A 21666-nucleotide genomic window follows, 5' to 3' on the forward strand; every position below is an offset into this window, starting at 1 on the left:
TGGGGTAAAAACCTTTCCCCCAGGTGCGACTTTGGAGGTGATATGCAAACAATCAGCCACATCGTTGAAGACTGCCACTGAGAGCCAACACCGGTGACCCCTGGGACTTCCGGACAGCGACTAAGGATGCCATTGGATATATACGTGAATATATACGTTTGTTTGTAAACTCATTTTCCTGTGTCATTTCATGCTTTTATACAATTATCTTCGTAATGTTAACTTTTGCGATGCGAATAAGCCATACGCTAAATAAATATTCAATACAATATTCAACCCCTTTTTTCCCACTTGGAGGTGGCAATTTCTGATTCCCTTTCTTGATGTCTATGTACGCTAGACAAAAAACCTGCCTGCATATTTCAAAATTCTAGGTTCAGTACCTTCGACTGTACGTTAATATAAGAGTTTTAGTGAATCAATAGATACTGTAATAATTGCCATTATAAGGGAAAGGGAAAAGGTTAATTTAATTCCTTGAAAATAAGAATTCATTTTTGAACAGCATCTCTATGCAGGGTCAGTTCAATATTCAGATAAGCATTTTCGCGATTACATTTTAACGGTCACATTGAACCAGCGTCTGGAGGAATATAATATATGATCGTAAGACTTTGTCGATTTTGCCGCCTCCATGTAAGTTAGAGTAACCCAAATAACCGTATACATTATATGTGCCATAATCACGTTTCTTAGGAACGGTTGAGAAACCGCCGACCTAAGGTTTTGCGGTTAATTTTGTTGACTCGGAAAAGAGCCGCCACAGCTTATCAAAAATAGAGGGTGACCAATAACGTTCGATGAAAAATAATACAAGTTTTAAATGAGAAGGGTAATGAGAAATAATCCAGCAAGACCGTAGGGAATGACCAATCACGGGAAGTTGAGAGGGAGAACTCATTTTTGTTAAAGACGGTACTGGGGGTACGGGAGTTTCTGGAGACAGAAAAGAAGTCGGTCACCGGATCTCGTCGAGACGAGATCGGGGGTCTGATTCCTCAGCCTTCGAGGCTGAGGGAGGTAGCCTAAATAGGGGAGTAGCTAGCGGGACGTGCATCAGAAAACGCTGAGCGAAAAGGGTAATTAGTGGGACTCTGGGCGATAAAGGGTACTTATCGAGACTTCAGGCGATTATTGGTAGTCAGGAGGAAACGGGAGTAAACGAAATAAGCGGTAGTTAGTGGTATACGCTCCAGGAAAAACACGGGAATAAATAAGGAAAAAATAGTTAGAAATAGTGATTTCTAGATAAACTGGGGGCGGCGGAGTGAATCTTGCGGTATAGTGGCGTTAGGCCGGTTAGGTAAATGAAATTTGGTGTTTTGTTTGTGACATTAGCCAGGATTACAGAGTCAGGACTAGACAGGAAGGACATATCACGGGCGCAGCTAGGGTAATCGAATGCACCAGGATAAACGAAGTATCGTGAGTCAATTTTAAATTGTACTAACACCCATGTTGTCTTATTAAGAGAGGTGGTCATTTTGAATTTCATTTTTGGTGTTAGTGGTAATTTTGAGGCATTGACGTTGAACAGAAAGACAAAGAAATTATACCACTTCCTTTTGGTTTTAGAGTAGAACTCTCATTAATAAATAATTGATAGAAAGTCAATATTAGTACGGAGGAAGGGATATAGAAGGGATTTGTGTTACGAATAATTTTGTGTCTTACGGTTTCTCGTATTGTTTTATATTCAAGGGGTTTATATGGTTTTTACATTTATTTGTATATATATATATATATATATATATATATATTCACTCTATATACTATGGTAAATTGTGGAAGCTCATAATTACCTAATTTACTGCAATCTATAACTAAATTAATTCTTGGTAACAATTATCTTTTACTGATTCGTTAAATTGAGTAATTCCCTGTCATATTGAATAATTAATAGCCTCCAGCTGACAAAGTTAAACTTCAACCTCAACAGGAGGAATATTTGAAGGGAAACCCTCAGTGTAGCTGAGGTTCAAAAGACCAACCTTCGTGCATTTGGCACGAACCCAGCAGTCCTACACGGAATGGTGATATATTGGTGACAGCGAAAGCCTTCTATGATTTCATTTTTTTAATGGTGACAGTTGGTGTAAATTAAATAATCAATTTGGCAAAGTTTCGGCACCGTAATAAGGTGATTCGATACGTAAAAGGTGGCAACGGTGGAATTATCAAGGATGCTAAAAAAATTTTGAGAATTTTCAAGTACTCCTTGTATACATCAATTGATTATTTTTGATATTAAGTGCAGTAATAGTCTGGAATAACACCCCAGGTATGACAGTACCCACTTATACAATATTGAATAGCATCAGCAAAAAAAAACTGAAAGGATTATAATGAAATACATTACTAATCCTACTAATCCTACTCCTACTAATACTATGAATGCGTGAAGTCTGTGAGGATGAGTGAATGTAATGTATGTATTAACGTTTTTTACTCGTTCACGCTTAAACAGCTCAACGGATTCAAATGTGAGTATAGAAGTAAGTATAAATAGATCATGACCTGGAATAATACAGAGGGTAGGTTCGCGGGTAAAACAGCTGGGAACAGCTAGTATTGTATAAGTGGGTAACTATTGATTGACAGACACTCATATGTCAACGTACAGCCGAAGCTACTGATCGTAGAATCTTGGAATATGCAGGTAGGCTCTTTGTATGGCGTAAATGAGCATCAAGAAAGGGAATCAGGAATTTCCACCCCCAAGGGGACAAATAGGGGTTCAAAAATTCTTGGTGATGACGCTTCATTGCTTGGACTGCCCCTCTACCCCCGCAAATTAAGTTAATTCAATTGTGATAACTTTTAACAATGTTTCTATCGTATTTGTGATAGATTTGTATCATCTCTAATTCCTCCATTCGTGAAAACCATTTTTTGTCAAAAATGCAATGACTTGTTCAATAACAAAATGTCATTGAGTGTAACGAATTCAAAGTCAAATTAAGAAACTTCAAAGTCAAAGCATATTATGATAAGAATAATTTTTTATCAATATCTCCAATTCTTCGAAAAAAGAAGGATAACTTATGATACATAATTGAAAATGTAAATCTGGTTCTATTCAAAACAAAAAGTATCCAATAAAGCGCCCATGAGAAAAAATAAAGTTGATGATCGTGGCCGGAATACGAAACTTCAGATAGGAAATCTGAAAACACCATTGTGTGGCAGGAAAAAAGTGACTACGTGGAAGTGCTATTTATTTTCGAATCCTTCAAAAAATAAAGCCAGAAAAAAATAAAACACCATTTTTCGAAATTTCTGTTTTTTCGGGTATCTCCGGAATTCCAGAACTTTCTCAACGGCAAATTGTTAGTCAGATAAATGCGCAACTTTTCCCCAATCCAACCATCTTCGTATCCCTCATAGTTTCCGAGATTTCAATGGTGAGGATCGAATTTGAAACACCCTGTATATTTCATACTGAAACAAATGGGCTTGAATTAACAAGCCAAATTGAAAAGTGGAAAATAAATGATGGTTCGAAAAACCAAAAAAAAAAAAAGTTTCTGTAGCGACAAAAACTAAAAAAAAATCCTATGGATTGATGTAACTAATGACTTCTAATAAGTCAGAAATCAGAATAAATCTATTTACAGAAAAGCGTGGGTTGCTAAATATTCATTGCTATGAATACTTGCTTGGGAGCAGTTTGCCAGATTGAAGCGTTCGATTTTTTTTTCAATTTGTGTAGCTATCAAAGCGTGTTTTTTTTTAGTTTTTTTCAAACTATTATTTTTCAACCCCACTTCCAGTGAATGCATCAATGATTTTTTTACATAGAACTCAAATGGAACGACTTCAAACTTACGTGAATAAATATTAACTGGTTCCTTAAGTATATTCATGTAGCATCCCGATTCATTAACGTCGACTTTATATATTCCAAACTGGTCAAAGTTGCTGCTAAAATCACATATCACATTATCCGTTTGTTCTTGTGGGAAATATTCCTTGTATTCAGATGCTATCCTGAATTTTGTATTCGTTTTGAAAATATTATGTGGTGGATCTTTTGTCACTAATCCTGTATTTGTGTGATTTCCATGATGACTAAGAAGAAAGGGGCACTGTGAACACAAAAAATGTGAAAGTTTTTATTTTTCATTGAATATAAAATTATATCAAATTATATGGATATTAAAGTTTATATGGAAAATAAAAAAAATATATTTTCGTGTTATAGATTGATATTCGTGAGATGTTTCAGGAACTTCTTGGGTGGAAAAATTATTTGGTCATTAGTCACTGTAACCATTGTAACTTTTTCAAGTAACAAATACCCAACTAGCAATTTCGTATTTTATAATAGTTGCGGAAACGTTTCGAAGAAACAAATTATAAAACTCCATTTCTCCCAGAAATGTTTTCAATGTGTTCATAAAACTGCTATAAATAGGAAATTGGCACTGTTTTATGAAACATTATAGTTATTATCAATATTTTGTTAGGCCTTTTGCAAACACTACAAAACAGTTTTATAAACATTTTGGCAGTAACTATAAAATTTGTCTTACACTCTTAAAAGTAGTTTTGTGAAGACTTCCCTTACTGCACTTTTGCAACATATTCAAGCGATAACTATAAAATAATCAGAAAACAGTTTTATTAGAGTTTTTTAGTAGTTCCAAGTAGGCGTTATAAAATTTAATACAGCCGAAAACGATAACAATAAAATAAAAAAGTGTTAAAAATGTTTTCTTCAAGACGCAAGAAGTAATTTTGTATTGGACACTAGGAAAATATAATTGATATGTCACCAACTGAAAACTAACAAATAGAAAGGTTGAAGCCATTTTAAAATTTCAATTTTGCACTCATAAAACTGTCAAAGACATCGTTTGTGTTTCGAAGATTGATATTTCTACTGCAAATGAGATTTTATTGACAAATATATAGCCTATTATTAGCAAAATTCAAGCGCGCCATTCATTTATAAATGTTTTCGGTAAAATTATTAATTATACAAAAATTCACTCTGTCGAAGTATTAATTTTCTAGTCACAAACTTAACTCACTTTATTCTAAATAATATAATGTTATAATATTTATGTACTTTTCAGCTGTAAATATCACTATATGTGCGGTATTTCATATTTTCAACTCATCTAATTTCAGTATCCCGGATCGCTATCATTTAAAATGGCGTCATTCTATAAAATAAATTGGTATCAGTAGCAAGCATTTCAACGTATTTCAGCTACTATATTACCCCTATAAAACTGTTAAGAAACAATTAGTTCTGGGAGTGATGGTATTGCGGCAGAGTCGGACTACTTTTAAAGCTGTAGGTTTCTACAGAAGTGCGGATTTCAACCATTATAATAACCATTTCCTGTTTTCGCAAAAAAATTGAAGCACTAGGTTAGGTGGGATAGTTTTAACTGTTTTCTTTAGTATTTTCAATATACAGGGCGACTCAAAGCTTCCAGAAAGTTTTTTTTATAAAACACCAAGTCATTTCTTCGTCTATTTGAAGCACCTAGAACTGGATCTGAAACTATTATATACCCCCAATGAATGTTCAAAATGGCCGCCATTGAGTTATTCATTTTTATTTATATATTCGGGATATAAACAGAAAAAGCCACTACAGTATCCACACGATGGAATTATTATCAAATTGAAAGTATAACATATAAATATAAATATATATATATATATATATATATATATATATATATATATATATATATATATATATATATATATATATATACATATATATGCATGTCAAAGTGTCTAAAAAATATTGAATTTACGTATGGGGTACCTGTACTCAATAAAAATCAAATATGTAGAAGTTGCTGAAGAACTAATTTCCATAACGATATCGATGGTGTCCCACTTGAATAACTAAACAAAAATATTTTTACTGAACATAACTAAAATTTTGAAAAATTTTCCAAAGCTGTGATTAGGAATCAATGTCAGCTGGTTGTTCTTAAATGTTGCATTTTATTCTTGGTGCCAGCAAAAATATATTAGCAAAGGCAATTTGATTTTATAACAGTTATATTAGTGTTTTTGAATTGTAGTTAATATACCATACTATAAAATAGTTGGGAAATCATCATTGAAGTGACAATATGGTAATGAAAATAAAGTAGTATCTGAAAGCATTCCAATAAAATAATTTCATCAAAGCTTCAGGAAACAGTTATAAAATAAGGTTGAAATAGTTTTATAACTATCATAAAAATCTCGCAGAAAAGTGTTATAAAACTGCTACATGACAATTTACTTTTATAAGTTAGTTGCAAAAACGTTTCTGTGATAATTTCCTGACTATTTTATAATGGATTTTTAATTTTATTTCATAAACGTTTCTATGACACATTTGTAAAACACTTTTTTTGCCTGCAACTGTATTGTGTTCACGGATCATCTAATACAAACAATTAGCATTTTGGAAGTAATTATAAAATACTAATAAAATAAAACTGTTGCAACACCATGAAATTATAAAACAACTTTGCTGGTTGGGTACTTTTTTACGAGTTTTAGTTTTAGTTCGGACTTCCATTGCCTGATATCATATAAAATGTGATTCAGATTCAGATGATACACAGCTGGTTGCGAGGATTTTTGATTTGTCAGTTCTCTTCAGTCTTCAACCAGTATTTGTTTTATCCGTTTCTTGATTCCAGAACTGAATGTTGTCATGTTACTTTCCAATAATCAGAGTTTCAACGATTTCCTCGTTAGTAATTTGATATGAATTCCCGGTACTCTCTCATGTGAATTGGTTTCCGATAATCATATGTTTTCGCCTCGTTGATCCTATCATTTTCCCCTATTTTGAAGTTCAGTCTCCGTTCTCAATTCCATGGAATATTCCAATTTTTCAAAGTATTGCAAAAAGGTATCTAGCTGCAGAAATCACCGATTTTAATCTTCGTCGAGAAACTGAAACTATTGAAAGGAAACTGGAGTGAAACTGAAGAGTGACGGCAGCAAGAAAATGCAAATAATCCACAAGAAGGAATAGCAGTCACAATGCTGACTCGTATATGAATATATCAGTGAAAACAAGTCAACTCACATGAATATATTTGTGAACCGTCGTGATATGGAATTTTTTCAGAGTTCTGCTAGCACGCATGACTAGAGATGCTTCCCTCTCAGATATTAAAAGCAGATGTTCGATGTCGGTAATGAAAGCACACCAGAATAAGCTAGCTATGTGTATCATTGAATGTAAGAGAAAAATGATCTTCTGATCGGAAAAATATAGTAAAATATAGCCGCAACAACCTATCGACCTTTATAAAAAGTCGATCACCAGAAGTTTTGCCGTCCAATTTGATATAATAACAATGTTTCATTGATGATAATACAGAATGAAAAGATAAATGAAAATTTCTATGTTTTTTACCACTTTTATTTGTAACTAACGTTACTGCAGTTTTGTCCTATACGGACATTTTCAAACTTATTCAATAAACTGACAATGATTCATTACATTCGCCATTATACATCGTGACTCACGGTCGATGGTAGGTTAGACGTTTCTGGAAAACGCAAAGCATGATCTTTCTGAAAATACCACCTTTCACATTTCCTTACCTGATCTATCGATCTAAAATATTTTCAGCATTGCAGCGTTGCCACTTCTATCAAAAAGTCCTAGCAATTATATTTTTTTAATGGAAAACCCCGTATATCAATACATTTTTGGAATCGCTCAAGTATTTCAATACTTTTTTCTCAATAATGTCCTATACCTATCTCTATCTGTTTCCGAGATAAAAAATAAATTATGCTAAATATGGTCCAAAACATAGCCTTAATTGAAATTAAACATCAGTACTCTCAATTCATGATATTTTGATGATAGTTTGGACAAACTCGAAATATTCAAATAACACCAAGAAATCGACTTCATATCAAACAGGGCGTGATAAAATCACTATTATTTCCACTGTGCATAAAAGTAGTCGAAAGTTCATTTTTTCAAATGAAACCCCCTGTATATCACTCGATAAATTGAAAGATGGTGAAAAATGCTCCGAAATGATATAATGTCCCTATGCCTAAATCGTCGAATTTTCTTAATAAAACCGTTTTTGTGGAAAAATAGTTATTCACGTTTTACCTACAAGTGTTGAAAGTGGCATTTTATTTTGTGAGTGGAGATTATTGCAAAACAAGCGTCAGCAAGTAGAGCAAACTCAAAAGCAAAATGAAATCACTTTTAACAAATGTATCATACAAATTTTTTTGTATAACGTTACTGCTGATAATAAAAAAAAATATAGGGTCCATGGGATTTGAACACACGATCTTTGGATTACAAGGCATATGTTACAACTACATACGCCAACTCACATTATTTTAAGGAGGATTATTGGTTAGTCATGAAGGACTTTCTACAGTTGGACTGAATACTACTTCGTCATCGTCAGTAACTTCACAGGGATTTAATATTACCAATAGCACGAACTGCATGTGTGAACTTTTCTAAATGATTTTTTGGTAGGTGTTCTGATTGAAGTGTTTCTATCAAAGAGATTTTCAATAACAGTTGTAGAAAAAATAATTTTTAAAGAATTTGATTTCTAGGTAGCCTTGGAAATATCAAGCTTATGACAGTTTGATAAATGGTTATTGACGATGTTTCAAAAAATCGATAAAAATTAATGCAAATATTGATTATTCAAACGAAGTTTTCATGAAATTATTTATTATACACGGACAGTGTGATCAAATCATTGCCAGAAGATTCAACCAAATGTATCCTGAATTAACACCAATGAACGAGAGGAAGTTTGTAAGATTACAAAATAATTTCCTTAACTATGGCTCCATGTTGAAAGCGCCTTCAACATTACCAAAACCTTTTACTTCAAATGAGGACAATACTGTTTTGGCATATTTTTATGCATATCCAGAAGCTTCCATTCGCAGTGCAGAGAAAGATTTAGGTGTATCACATGCTTCAGTACAACGATTTTTGAAAAATCACGAAATGCATCCCTATAAATTTACCAAAGTTCAAGCTCTAAAAGCAGAAGACATACACAGGAAGAGAGGGAATTTTTGTCAAAAATAATTTGGAGCGACGAATCAAAATTTACGAGGGATGGTATTTTCAATAGAAGAAATAAACATTTTTGGGCTGATCATAATCCTCATGTTACAAAAGAAATGGGTTTTCAAGAAAAATTTGACCTGAATGTTTTCTGTATTCTGAAGAACAATGAAATTAGCTTTTTCATTCATGAAGAGAGATATCTCCAAATATTAAGGACGACTGTAACCGATTTTCTTGAAAATTTGCCTTTAGAGGAATATAGGAATTCGTGGTTTCAACTGGACGGAGCGCCAGCTCATTCCACCCAGGAAGTTTCCAGGAAAATTGACGAAATCTTCGATGATCGTTGGTTCAGGCGTTTTGGGGCCGTGGGTTTGGCCACCGAGATCACCCGATCTCACGCCACTTGATTGTTTTTTATGGGTGTTTTGGAAGAAAGAGTATATACTACTCCAATGCCTACCAAAGAAGAATTGCGACGGCGAATAGTGCGGAGTATTGAAGATCAGGATCACCAGGACGAAAAAACATTTTAAAGTGTTTAGAATGTAATGAACAACATTTTCAGCATTTATTGTGGAAATGTGATATTTTGTTTATAATTTTGTTATTGTGAATCATCCTATTCTGTTATTGTCTGTACTTTCACATGTTTTAGCCCACAAAATCCTACTCTTAACCTAGAAATGACTGATTTTTGGTACAGTTGTTCCCTGGAAACTTTGAGCCATAGTTAAGGAAATTATTTTGTAACCTCACAAACTTCCTCTCGTTCATTGGTGTTAATTCAGGATACATTTGGTTGAATTTTTTACACGTTCTCACAATGATTTGATCACTTTGTTCATGTGTATAATAAATAATTTCATAAGAACTTCGTTTGAATAATCTATATTTGCATTCATTTTGGAAGATGATTCGAAACACCATCGATAACTCTCTGTACATTACTTATAAAAGTAACCGAACTGCTATAAGCTTGATAATTCCACTGCTACCTAAATCAAAATTCTAAAAAAAAATAATGTTTCTAGAAGAAACGACTTTATTGAGAAAACTTGACGATTTAGGTATAGAGACATGATACATCATCTCGAAGCATTTTTTACCATCTTTCAATTTACCGAGTAATATACAGGGAGTTTCGTTTGAAAAAATTAACTTTCGACTACATTTATGCACAATGGAAATAATAGTAATTTCAGCACGCCCTGTATGATATGGAGTCGATTTCTTGGTGTTATTTGAATATTTCGAGTTTGTCCAAACTATCATCAAAATATGAACTTTTCATGAATTGAGAGTACTGATGTACTCAATTTCAATTAAGGTTATGTTTTGGACCATATTTAGCACAATTTATTTTTTATCTCGAAAACAGATATTGATATGTATAGGACATTATTGACAAAAAAGTATTAAAATACCAGAGCAATTCCAAAAATGTATTAATATATGGGGTGTTCCATTAAAAAAAATAAAGTTGCTAGGACTTTTTGATGGAAGTGGCAACGCCGCAATGCTGAAAATATTTCAGATCGATAGAACAGGAAAGGAAACGTGAGAGGTGAAATTTTTATAAAAATAATGCTTTGCGTTTTCCAGAAACGTCTAACCTACCATCGATCGTGAGTCACGCTGTATATCATCCCTGTAGGTACTAGTAGAAATAGAGGTACTTGACTTAATTGATGATTCGACGTTTTCAAACCATTCCTTGGCATGCAACCACAAGTTTTCCCTGTGTTGTTATATTATTGTATGAGTTTGAGAATATCTGTATAGGACGAAACTGTAGTAACGTCAGTTACAAATAAAAGTGGTAAAAAACATAGAAAGTTCAAATTCTCTTTTCTTCATAATGATTTCCTACCACGTAGTAACGACTACATCCATCAATTTATTGATAATACAGAATGTGAGTTAACATGAATATAAAAAATTTAACTTCTAATGTTTCTTATTGTTGCATTTATACCGAAATTGAGTGATATTTTACTGACCTTGTAACAGTCTTCATTCAGTGTATATAAATATATCTCTTCAAGGTGGGAGGAATTTAGGTTAATATCCAAGAAAAACTGGTCCATTGTCAAGTCAGACAGATCATAACCCAGTTGATTCTCATCGTAATCGTCAATAAAATCCCACTTCATTTCAATTAGTTACATCAAAAACCTGAAATGAAATTTGTTAACTGAAGCGAAGATATAAAATATCAGAAATGTTGAAATTTTAAACTGGAGAACATACAGTCTTATGATCTTCAAATATAGAGGCCGTTTTTAAGTGAACTCACACTTGCAATCTCGAAAACGATAAGACCTACAAAGTTGGTTGAATTCAACAAAAGTTTTTTATTTTGGAAAATTTGAAAAATATCTTCTCAGATCTAAAATATCAGTGGTTGATTTGAAATATCTCTCTTGAAACAGTTACTTTCATAAAAACTTTGAATTATACAAAAGAAAAATGATTTCGAGACAAATACTTTGATATGAACACTGAATTATACAAAAACACTTTCCTCCATTCAGTTTGTATTCCAAACATACGTTGTGGACTTCAATTCAGATATTATCCACAGGATTTCTACACAACATACCAAATGGAAGAGGTGAAATTTCACTGACACGGAACACTGTCATCCTAATTGTCCATTACAGACTGTCATCGATGACACGATTAGAATGAACTCATTCCGTGACATAAAGTTCTAATTTTATGAATGAAATGAGTGTTTCTTCTCAAAATGTTATCCAGATTTGGTATTGAAGAGTTCGAAAGGCCAGTTTCTTCTGGCGAAACATCGACGTCTACCAGTGAGGATGAGAGTGTTCTATGTAGGTGAAATTTCACCTCTTCCATTCAGTATACTGTGTAAGAATTATGTAAACGATATTTGATTCAATTCTATAACGAATATTTGGAATACAAACTGAACAGGAAAGGAATTTCTGGAAAAACAACAATCTTCACTGACAGCAGACAAGCCCTATTAGCCTCAAACAGACAACGTGTTACCTTAGGGCTAGTACTTGAGTGCCACCAAGATTTAGCCAAAGCCTCGGTAGATAATGACATTATCCTGAGGTGGGTTGAAGAGAATTGCTGAACTAGCAAAATGTTACACCTATGCTCAATCTCCAAAGAGATAGGATGAAATCAAAGGGTGCAAGTCTTACCAGGATCACCCTGGGCGACCCTGGGAAGCTGGAGCCGAAGAAATATCTGGCGATGACCAAGAAAAATCTACGATCAACAGTAGGATTTCTGACTGGCCACTGTCAACTGAGAAAACACCTCCACAATATGGGGATAGTAGACACACCTCTATGCAGGACGTGTGAACAGGAAGATGAGACTGTCGGTCAATAAGAGAGTGTGTGTTCGGCGAGTCTTAGCCTACACCTGCCGATATAAAGGAGATGTCTCCCAGCGACCTGTCCACCTTCCTGGAAAGGACAGGATGGACGATGACCTAGGAGGACAACTTCTCGGGAGAATGTACAATGGATCTCATGTGGTATAAATGCTGTAGGCTTACACTCACAGAACTCCCAAGATGAATTAGGAGTATATGATGTAGATAGCAATTATTTTATGCAAGGCTTCAATTAACTGATGCATTTTTTTAGGTAAAGATTTTCAGTGGTTGTTTTTGAAACATTTGTCAACAACTCACCAGAATTGCTTTCAATATGAATATGTCATTTGAAAGTATCACTACATAGTATAAAACAAATTCATTTTCTGTTGTCTGTCCTTATGTATGCTCAGATTTTTAAAGAAACCCAATGAATTTTTATGCTGGTTATTCTATTAGATAGACTGATTCAAGAGAAAGGTTTATATCTATACTAGCGATTAGCCCCGGCTCTGCATGGGTGCAATGCTGATACTGAATATAAATTCACCCACAATATAATATAAATTTGTCCACAAGATTCATTCTTGAGTATATTATCATTATCATATTATTATTAGAGGGTTGTCTTCCGTAGGAGGACATCTGGTAAATGGATGTTTTTCAACAGTTGAAACCCTTCACTGACATAATTTAGAAAACACTGCTAAATTCTGTGTTATAAAAGACTTAACCGCAAAATTTTCCATTTGTTGTAGCTATGAAATGAATTGAGTTGTTAGAGTATCATTAAAAATGTTTTTTACTACAAAATAGATGGATTCCAACACACAACACATTCGATAAAATTATTGATGTATTTTTTAATGACCTTACTGCAACGTAATATAAAAATTATCAAAATAATTTTTTCCACCAGTTAGCTGCTTCACGAAACTCAAGCAAATAGTTGATAATCATCGATCATTCACGAAATAAGTAAAACTGATTATTTGTATTTTGGGTAGTCCAGTGGCGAAATAATAACAGTTCTATCATCAAACAAAGTTATCTAAAGAGTTTTAAAAATTCTTCAATATTGCAGATAACAAAGTAAGGATTTATGAACGTACTCACCAGAAACCATCAATGTTGGGTCGAAACCCAGTGGAGATCTCTCAATAATATTTTTCCACGTCCTTTAAAAAATCATAGATTAGATAATCGAAAGTGTCTCCGAACGCTATCTTCAACAAGTTGTACGATATTGTTTCAAAAATGCACTGTGGTTTGGGGTCAGGCAAGTGAAAGTAGCTCTTTGAATGTGAACCTAATATACGAGTTTTGCGCATTTCATGGCTGGCGATATATTTTTTAACCATGGGTATTGATAACAATATATTTTTTCACAGACGAACTGAAATCATCCTTATAATACATTCTTGAAAATACGTCATGTTACAATTTTTTTATTCAACTTACAATGATTGTATTTATTCAATATATTTGATTATTCAATAGTACGATATAGAGTGCCGCAAGGTACAGTATTGGGACCGGTATTCTTCATTATCTACATCAGGGGTCTCCAAGCTACGGCCCGAGGACCAAATCCTGCCCGCCAGTGTCATCAATCCGGCCCGCGACAGCCAATGATTTACTGTCATCAATCTGGTCCGCGATAGCCAATGATTACCTAATTGTTGTTACTATTACTGTGATAAGTTGAAGAAGAAAACACAAAATGATAATTACTCGGTTTTATCTACTTGCAAGGTAAAACTTAACGACAGAAATGATGACAACGAAAACTTAACTCAAGTATCTAAGTTTAAGCATATTAATAACTAACAATTAATTGAAATGAATCACAGTAAAACAAAAACACTAATGAGATTTATGTAATTGTGATTTTCCACCGATAATACTTTGTAGTAATGGATCAATTTTACTTGTACCAATTATCAAAAGAGATTCAAGATGCTCATCGGCTAATTGAGATCTGTAAACATCATTTGTGTACTTTATCTTGGAAAACGTTTTCTCCCCCAAGTAAGTAGTACCAAAAACAGAAAACAATCCACGAGCAAATTTATGCAAATTATCAAATTGTTCCAGTGGAACTCTTATAAAATTCCGATGAAGATGAACTTTGATATTTGTTTTTAAGCATATCACTGCACCGTAAATCAATAATTTCCATTTGGACTTCCAATTCAATTTTATTTTCAGGACCATTTTACATACAATCATTAATATCCACAAAATCAGTAATGTGAAAATAAATAATATAAATAAAATAATGGATAATAATTGGTTGTTTGAGTTTTTTTTTTTAAATGACTCACTGAAGTAGACTCACGCTAGGCAAATCTAACCTGTTTTGTGATGTCTAAATCAGCGTGGCATTTGTATAATTATATGTCTTATGTAAGTGAAGCTTTCTTACATTTTTTATAGAAAGACGATAAAAGAGAAAATTTAAAATTGGGGTTCAAATGAGATTGGATAATTTGAATCATTTCGATTGGGGTATAACCACTTATTGTGGTATTATTGTTAAAATTCGGTAGTGTATGTGTAGTGCTTATATACACAATATATACAAAACATAAGTAAGTATTTATTTCATTATGAAGTAGATGAAATGTTCACATGAAAAAACTGTAGGTACTTTGAGGAGTATCATTTCTAAATTTTCATACTTCAAAGATATATTGAATACTCACCAAATGAAATCCTGTATCATGCATTGATAGAGTCGAGTCTAGATTGTCGTATGGAATCCTAGGTTGGGGTGGTGTCGCCAGTAGTAACTCAAATCATCTAGATATTTTACAGAAAAAGTTCCTAAAGATTTGTTTCAATAAATATCAAACGTATTCATCGATTCTACTATATTCTGAAAGTGGAGTACTGGATCTCAGGCAAATATACTTTTTACGTGTAGTGGTAGATCAACACAAAACAAAAAGTCGCTTAAGTACTCATCAAAAACTATTGGTCAGAGAGGATATACTTATCTAAGCACGATATCTACACTTAAAGAAACCAACAAAATTATAATTCTGTTGGTTTGTTTAAGTAAAGATATTATTTTTCAAAAAATTATACTAAATTGTGTTAAAAAATAAAACCTACCATACCACGCGCTGGCTTCTTAGCCAGTGGTTTATGTGTTTATTTCAAAATGCAATTTTTGTAGGTTATTGAATGATCAGTGTTAAGTACGATCTTCGTTCGGTTTTGAAGGCCCTTGTGGTTTGGAAATATAACCTAACGTTTCGTCAGCACGAGTGGCAGACTTCTTCAGAGGTCCATTCATCCTGATGGTTCACCGATGACTCGGGATTTCTAGTTCATACGCTGTATTTATGATGACACAGGTAGCCCGCCTTACGAACTAGAAATCACGAGTCCTCGCTGAACCATCAGGATGAATGGACCTCTGAAGAAGTCAGTCACTCGTGCTGGCGAAACGTTACGATACAATTCCAAACCACGACGGCCTTCAAACTCGAACGAAGATCGTAACAATGAAAATCTTGGCCTCGAAAGACTTAATCAATGTATTGAATAATGTTATTCAACTTACTATTCAGTGTGTAAAAGCCAAATGGAATGAATTCATTATTTCGGTTACTGTACGTATTAAAAAACCTATTTTTTGAATAGGAATTATAGATTTGTGATATTTTGTTTGAAAGGTATCTTCATTCTCAATTCAAAAGTTTATTGCAACAATTGAGATAAAAGAATTTAAAATCATGTGGTTACCAAAATTTGATAAAATACACTCAAAAACTAAAATGTAATTCACAACGTAATGAAATGTAGAATACAAAAAAGAACTATAGATGTTAACGAAGTAGATGTTCAAAATGGTTACCGCGAACGTCTTGTCCATATCCTAATCTCAAATAAAACCGTCTTTTAACATTATTCAGGCATGACTCTCATCCAGTGAGGATATTCCGTTGACCAGTAGCGGCAATTTTGGCGACTAGCATGACCTTTAAGAGATAAAGTACACTCATCAGAAAACATTCTGATCGGATGATATTGTTATCATCATCTGCTCATAAAAGTAAGTTCTTCTATAAAAATCGTCTTACATGAGCTCCTGAGTAGGAATCATTTCATGAGGATACATTTTATTTTCTTTTAATATGTTTACTATCGATGAATGGCTAACATTGAATTTAATATGCCTGTCTACTCGATGTATGTGGATTTTCCTCAAACTCAAGCATCACATCTAATTTGATTTCATCACTCATTGCATTGGCAGCTGCTTTTTTATCTGCGCCACATGACCAAGCTCGCGAAACTAATTCCCTATTCTGCTTATTGTTCCTTGAGATATGGGCGGTAAATTAGAAAATTTCTCATGAAATAGGCGAGCTACTTCCTATTGTGTTCGGGTTTTATCTCCGTAACCAATCATTTGTAAAACTGTTATTTTATGCATTTCCGTTAATCTTACCATTTGTCAGACTTGAAGTTAACGAACTTCAAACTTATATTAAAATACTGACAACTAATGTTGTAACATACAAGACAAGTAGACAAGGCGGTTTCCCACACAGCACTAGATATTCATGGAATATTCCCTGTATATCATAAAACGAACGTATATATTCCAAATATTCATAGAATATTCTTGGAATATATACATGCCTTTAGAATATTCATAGAATATGCTTGAATGAATATGGCAGGATTATTCCCGAAAGAATGTGCATAGAATGTCTATAAATGGATTATTCTCCCTTGAATATTCTAAGAATATTGTCGATCGAATATACCATATGGTATATTCTTAGAATATATCCCCACGGTATATTTTGGAAAATTCTATACAATGGAATTTTGAATTATCTTATAATAACGTATTCAAATAATTCAATATTATTAAAAACAAAAATATTTGAAGATCTTAATCGAATGCATAACCTAATGTATATAACCCTGATAGTGTTAACCAGTTTTTGAACTCAACGCAAAGATTCTGGATGAATTGCTCCAACAGCAACTGTTGGAAACGACAAAAAAATTTGAATGGGCCAATAAATGAACCAATTGCATCAATAAATTGGTTAATTCTCATCCTATTTGTCTTTTTGTATTTGAAATTATTTAATTACAAAGCGAAAAATCCTGGAAACAGAGAAATGGGGAAGTGAATAATTGGAGTAAACGTTTCTCATTGGTCAATTGAAGTGTAGCGCGCGACAGTCGAATAAGCTCTGTGAAAGCGGCTGTCCCTTAATGCACGGTACATTTGCGTTTGCGTTAAATTCGACATTTGATTCAACATGGCGGTTGACGTGGCAGGTTCGCGTGTGTAATGCATGATGTGTTGGTGTTATTATCAAAGTATAATTCTGTCACGTTCAGTGTACCATTTATAATTTAGGGTTGTCCAATTTGCAGTACAGCGAATAGTTTGATTTTGGATCTTCAAACAGGAGAGTTGCATCTATTCAGTCTTCAAGAAAAGTAAGTAAAATGCAATAGTATCGATAGTAAAGTCATGGTGATTAACCTACTATACCTCATTTTAGGTTCGAGGAGAGTTGGTGTGTGGGATTTGTTGGTTTGACTAAGTACATGTTTGAACTAGAGTGATTTCAGCTGTGTATCTTCAATATAGAAAAGTAAGTGAATGACATATTCTTTTGTATCATTTGTTTTCATAATTTTTATCACTCGTTTTCAAGATAGTATCAATTTGCCCAAAAGGAAACAGAGTGGTACCTGGTATAGGCAGGTGCGCCAAGGAACTGAAAACGTAATGATTACTTTTCAACAAGACAATGCAAGTTGCTCTCCAAGTCATAAAATGTTGTAAATGTTCATGAGTAACCTATGCGAAAAATATCTATTTGATTTTTATTCCAGTTTTATTGTGCCACTTTCAAATAGTGATAATGAACGTTAATGTACATTTTGTTCCAGGTATTACTATTGAAACACTGGCTGATACATTGTTGGACAAATATAAGGAAAACTATTCTGGTGAGCAAAGTTTGAATAACTTTAAGTAAGTGAAATTCATTGAAGAACCTATCATACCACTCATTTTAAATACTTCATTTGTGGGTTTATTTTTCAAAGTGAGAAACCTAACCTAACCTATTCCTTGATGTAATACACTTTTTCTTTTTCGATGAAATAATATATTCATTATTTTTTAATTAGTGCTGATGAATTCACAGAGTTGTTATTTTAGTATATTTTTTAGTATACATTTGTTTGAGAGTAGGAACAGCCTAATTTGAATACATTTCTAATATTTGTAATATGACAGTATTCAGGAATATTTTATTCAGTGAATAAATATTTTGAATTAGATTTTTTATTTTTAATATTGGTTGAAACGTCAAATATTTCAGTGTATATTGTTTTTGAAATATATTTGTTTATGAATATTATGTGTTTTATTACTTGTGTGAATCTTGTATCAAAATGCAATATATACATGCCTAATAGCGGTTACTCGTCACATTCTTGGAATATTCCAAATATTCCTAGAATATTCATAAAATATATTTAAAGAATATTCTATGGTGTTTCTCTATTGTATATTCCTACAATAAACTAAGAATATCCTGAATATTTCATGAATATTCCTTGGGTTCTATTCCTGGAATATTCTTAATAGAATATACCTTAGATATTCTAAGAATATTATAAGATATTCCAAGAATATTCCCAAGGAATATTCTTAAAATATATCAAAGGTTCGCCAGGAGCACTTCCAGGGAATATTCTCTAGAAGATATATATCCATGGCATATTCATAGCATAATACAATATCCTTAAATGTATATTCATGAAATATACCTGGAATATCTATTGCTATGTGGGTTAAACTAACGTTGCCATTACTTTGAAGAATACCATCTAAAAATAACATTGCTATGGTTTTTGCTTACTTTCTTATTATGAATACCTCAACATGAAAAAAGTTTTTAGTATATTGCAATAAGTTTTGAGTGTATTTTATCGAATTTTGGTAACCACATGATTTTAATTTATTTTATCTTAATTGTTACAATAAATTCGATAGCGATAACATTTTTGTATAGAAAATGAAGAGGCGATATATCACAAGCCTATACTTTCCGTTTAAAATATTGTGGGTTGTAACTGTCTTTCGACGGGGGTTGAATGTAGGGGTAGCATTTTTTTCTGGAAGTATGTCAAATTATAATTTAAATTTGACGTGTATTAGGATTTTGTTGAAATATTAATCTTAACCGAAATAATGAATTTATTCCACGTTTGTTTGAAGGTGATTGACAAAGTTTCATGATGAACTTCACTAGTTTGGACTTCCATTGTCTGCTATATAAAATGATTTGAAATCCCTCAAACAACTAAAAAAGAATAATTAAAAATGAATAGCTGAAAATAACAATTATATTAAGCAAAATAAACCTAAAATAAAATAATAGTGAAATAAACTACAAGTAAAAATAGAACATTTGAATAAATAAAAACAAAATAAAAATAAAGGAATGAAAAAGAAAATAAAAATAAAAATTGTAGAGATTCCAAGTCACGTTAGTTCACGACGTTTCGATTGTTAGTATCTACAATCGTCTTCTAGTGATGACTGGACTGATCCCTCCGAGAGATGACTGTTTATAGGTCGTTCGAATACTTTCACTTATCCCTGCTTTCCATTTTCCGCTTCACTGGTTCCGTGGGAGATGACCGTTTTGGCGGGAGTTGGCCATTTTTCGCTTGATGATGGGTTTCCATAGGTTGTGTATTTCTACGCTGGCCTGGCTGAATACGTTGTTGGACAACATGTATGTGGCTTCCTTGAATTTTCTCCTTAACCAATGTTTCTCTCTGTGCGAGATCTCAGCTTGGGACCACTCGATGTTGTGTTGATGGATCCAAACATGGTCTGCTATTCCTGATTAGCTAGTTTCCCCCAGCAAATTAGGAATAGCAAATCAGGAATATCAGACCATGTTTGGACCCATCAACACAACATCGAATGGTCCCAAGCTGAGATCTTACACAGAAAGGAACATTGGTTTAGGAGAAAATTCAAGGAAGCCGCATACATGTTGTCTAACAACTTATTCAGCCAGGTCAGCGTAGAAATACGCAACATATGGAAACCCATCATCAAGCGAAAAATGGCCAACTCCCGCCATAACGGTCATCCCCCGCGAAACCAGTGAAGCGGAAAATGGAAAGCAGGGATAAGTGAAAGTATTTGAACGACCTATAAATAGTCATCTCTCGGAGGAATCAGTCCAGTCATCACCCGAAGACGATTGTAGATACTAACAATCGAAACTTCGTGAACTAACGTGACTTGGAATCTCTACACTTTTTATTTTCATTTTATTTTTTCATTCCTTCATTTTTATTTATTCAATTATTCTATTTTTACTTGTAGTTCATTTCACTATTATTTCATTTCAGGTTTATTTTGCTTAATATAATTGTTATTTTCAGCTATCCATTTTCAATTATTCTTTTTTAGTTGTTTCAGGGATTTCAAATCATTTTATATAGTAGAAAATGGAAGTCCGAACTAGTGGAATTTATTCCATTTGGCTTTCACACACTGTATGAAAGTAATTTGGAAAACATTCAAAATAGACTACTACGGCATTCATATTCTAGGAAATATGGAATCTACACAGATTTTTATTGTGTGAGAAGTAATGATCTCAGGAAAGAATTTGAAATTTTGGGCCTACAGAATAGAAGGTTATACATAATAATCACAATTTTTTGGAAAATTTATAATAATTATCTCTGTCCTCAGTTACGTGGTTCACTGAAAAGAAGAAACCCTATTGAAATCACAAGATCAACTCCTCTTTTCGAAATTCCATTAGTCACCACGACTCAAGGTACCCCAATCGTAACGATGTTGAAAGTCACAAATGATATATCATTAATGTCCTAACTTAGCTTGGTCCAAACCCCGTAAGAATTTCTCATTGGTTCGAAAAATTACATACTTATTGAGTATCAATCCTTAGCGTATCTGTTATATTTTTGGATTAGTTATTTATTCTTTCTTATAACATAGATATCTTCGTTTGAAGGTGGTTGACAATGTTTCGTGGTGTATTTCATGTTCGGACTTCCATTGTCTAATATAATATAAATTGATTCGAAAACCCTATGAAAAATAATTGAAAATCAATAAGATTAACCGAAAATAACAATTTTATTAAACAAAAAACTGAAATTACAAAGAAATAACATACAAGCAACAATC

At 33.1% G+C, this 21666-nt stretch overlaps 1 protein-coding gene across 2 annotated transcripts in view; it reads right to left on the bottom strand.

Annotated features, from left to right (window-relative positions):
- The window catches only part of Hgsnat (Heparan-alpha-glucosaminide N-acetyltransferase), a 42122-nt gene extending 28425 nt beyond the window's left edge, over nt 1-13697 (bottom strand). For both annotated transcript variants that reach the window (XR_012468431.1, XM_074186646.1), the window contains exons 1-3: nt 13539-13697; nt 11059-11233; nt 3830-4088 (exon numbers count right to left, since the gene is read on the bottom strand). Coding sequence is in view for 1 of the 2 variants with exons in the window: in XM_074186646.1 (XP_074042747.1) it covers nt 3830-4088; nt 11059-11211 (412 nt within the window). In the remaining variant the exon portion in view is untranslated. The remainder of the gene's footprint in view (nt 1-3829; nt 4089-11058; nt 11234-13538) is intronic.
- Nucleotides 13698-21666: the final 7969 nt, after the last annotated feature.

The sequence above is a fragment of the Leptinotarsa decemlineata genome, unplaced genomic scaffold, assembly GCF_025532065.1.
Source record: "Leptinotarsa decemlineata unplaced genomic scaffold, Ldec_3_MD MMD2_P_RNA_scaffold_4, whole genome shotgun sequence".
In the NCBI taxonomy this organism is placed as follows: Eukaryota; Metazoa; Arthropoda; class Insecta; order Coleoptera; family Chrysomelidae; genus Leptinotarsa; species Leptinotarsa decemlineata.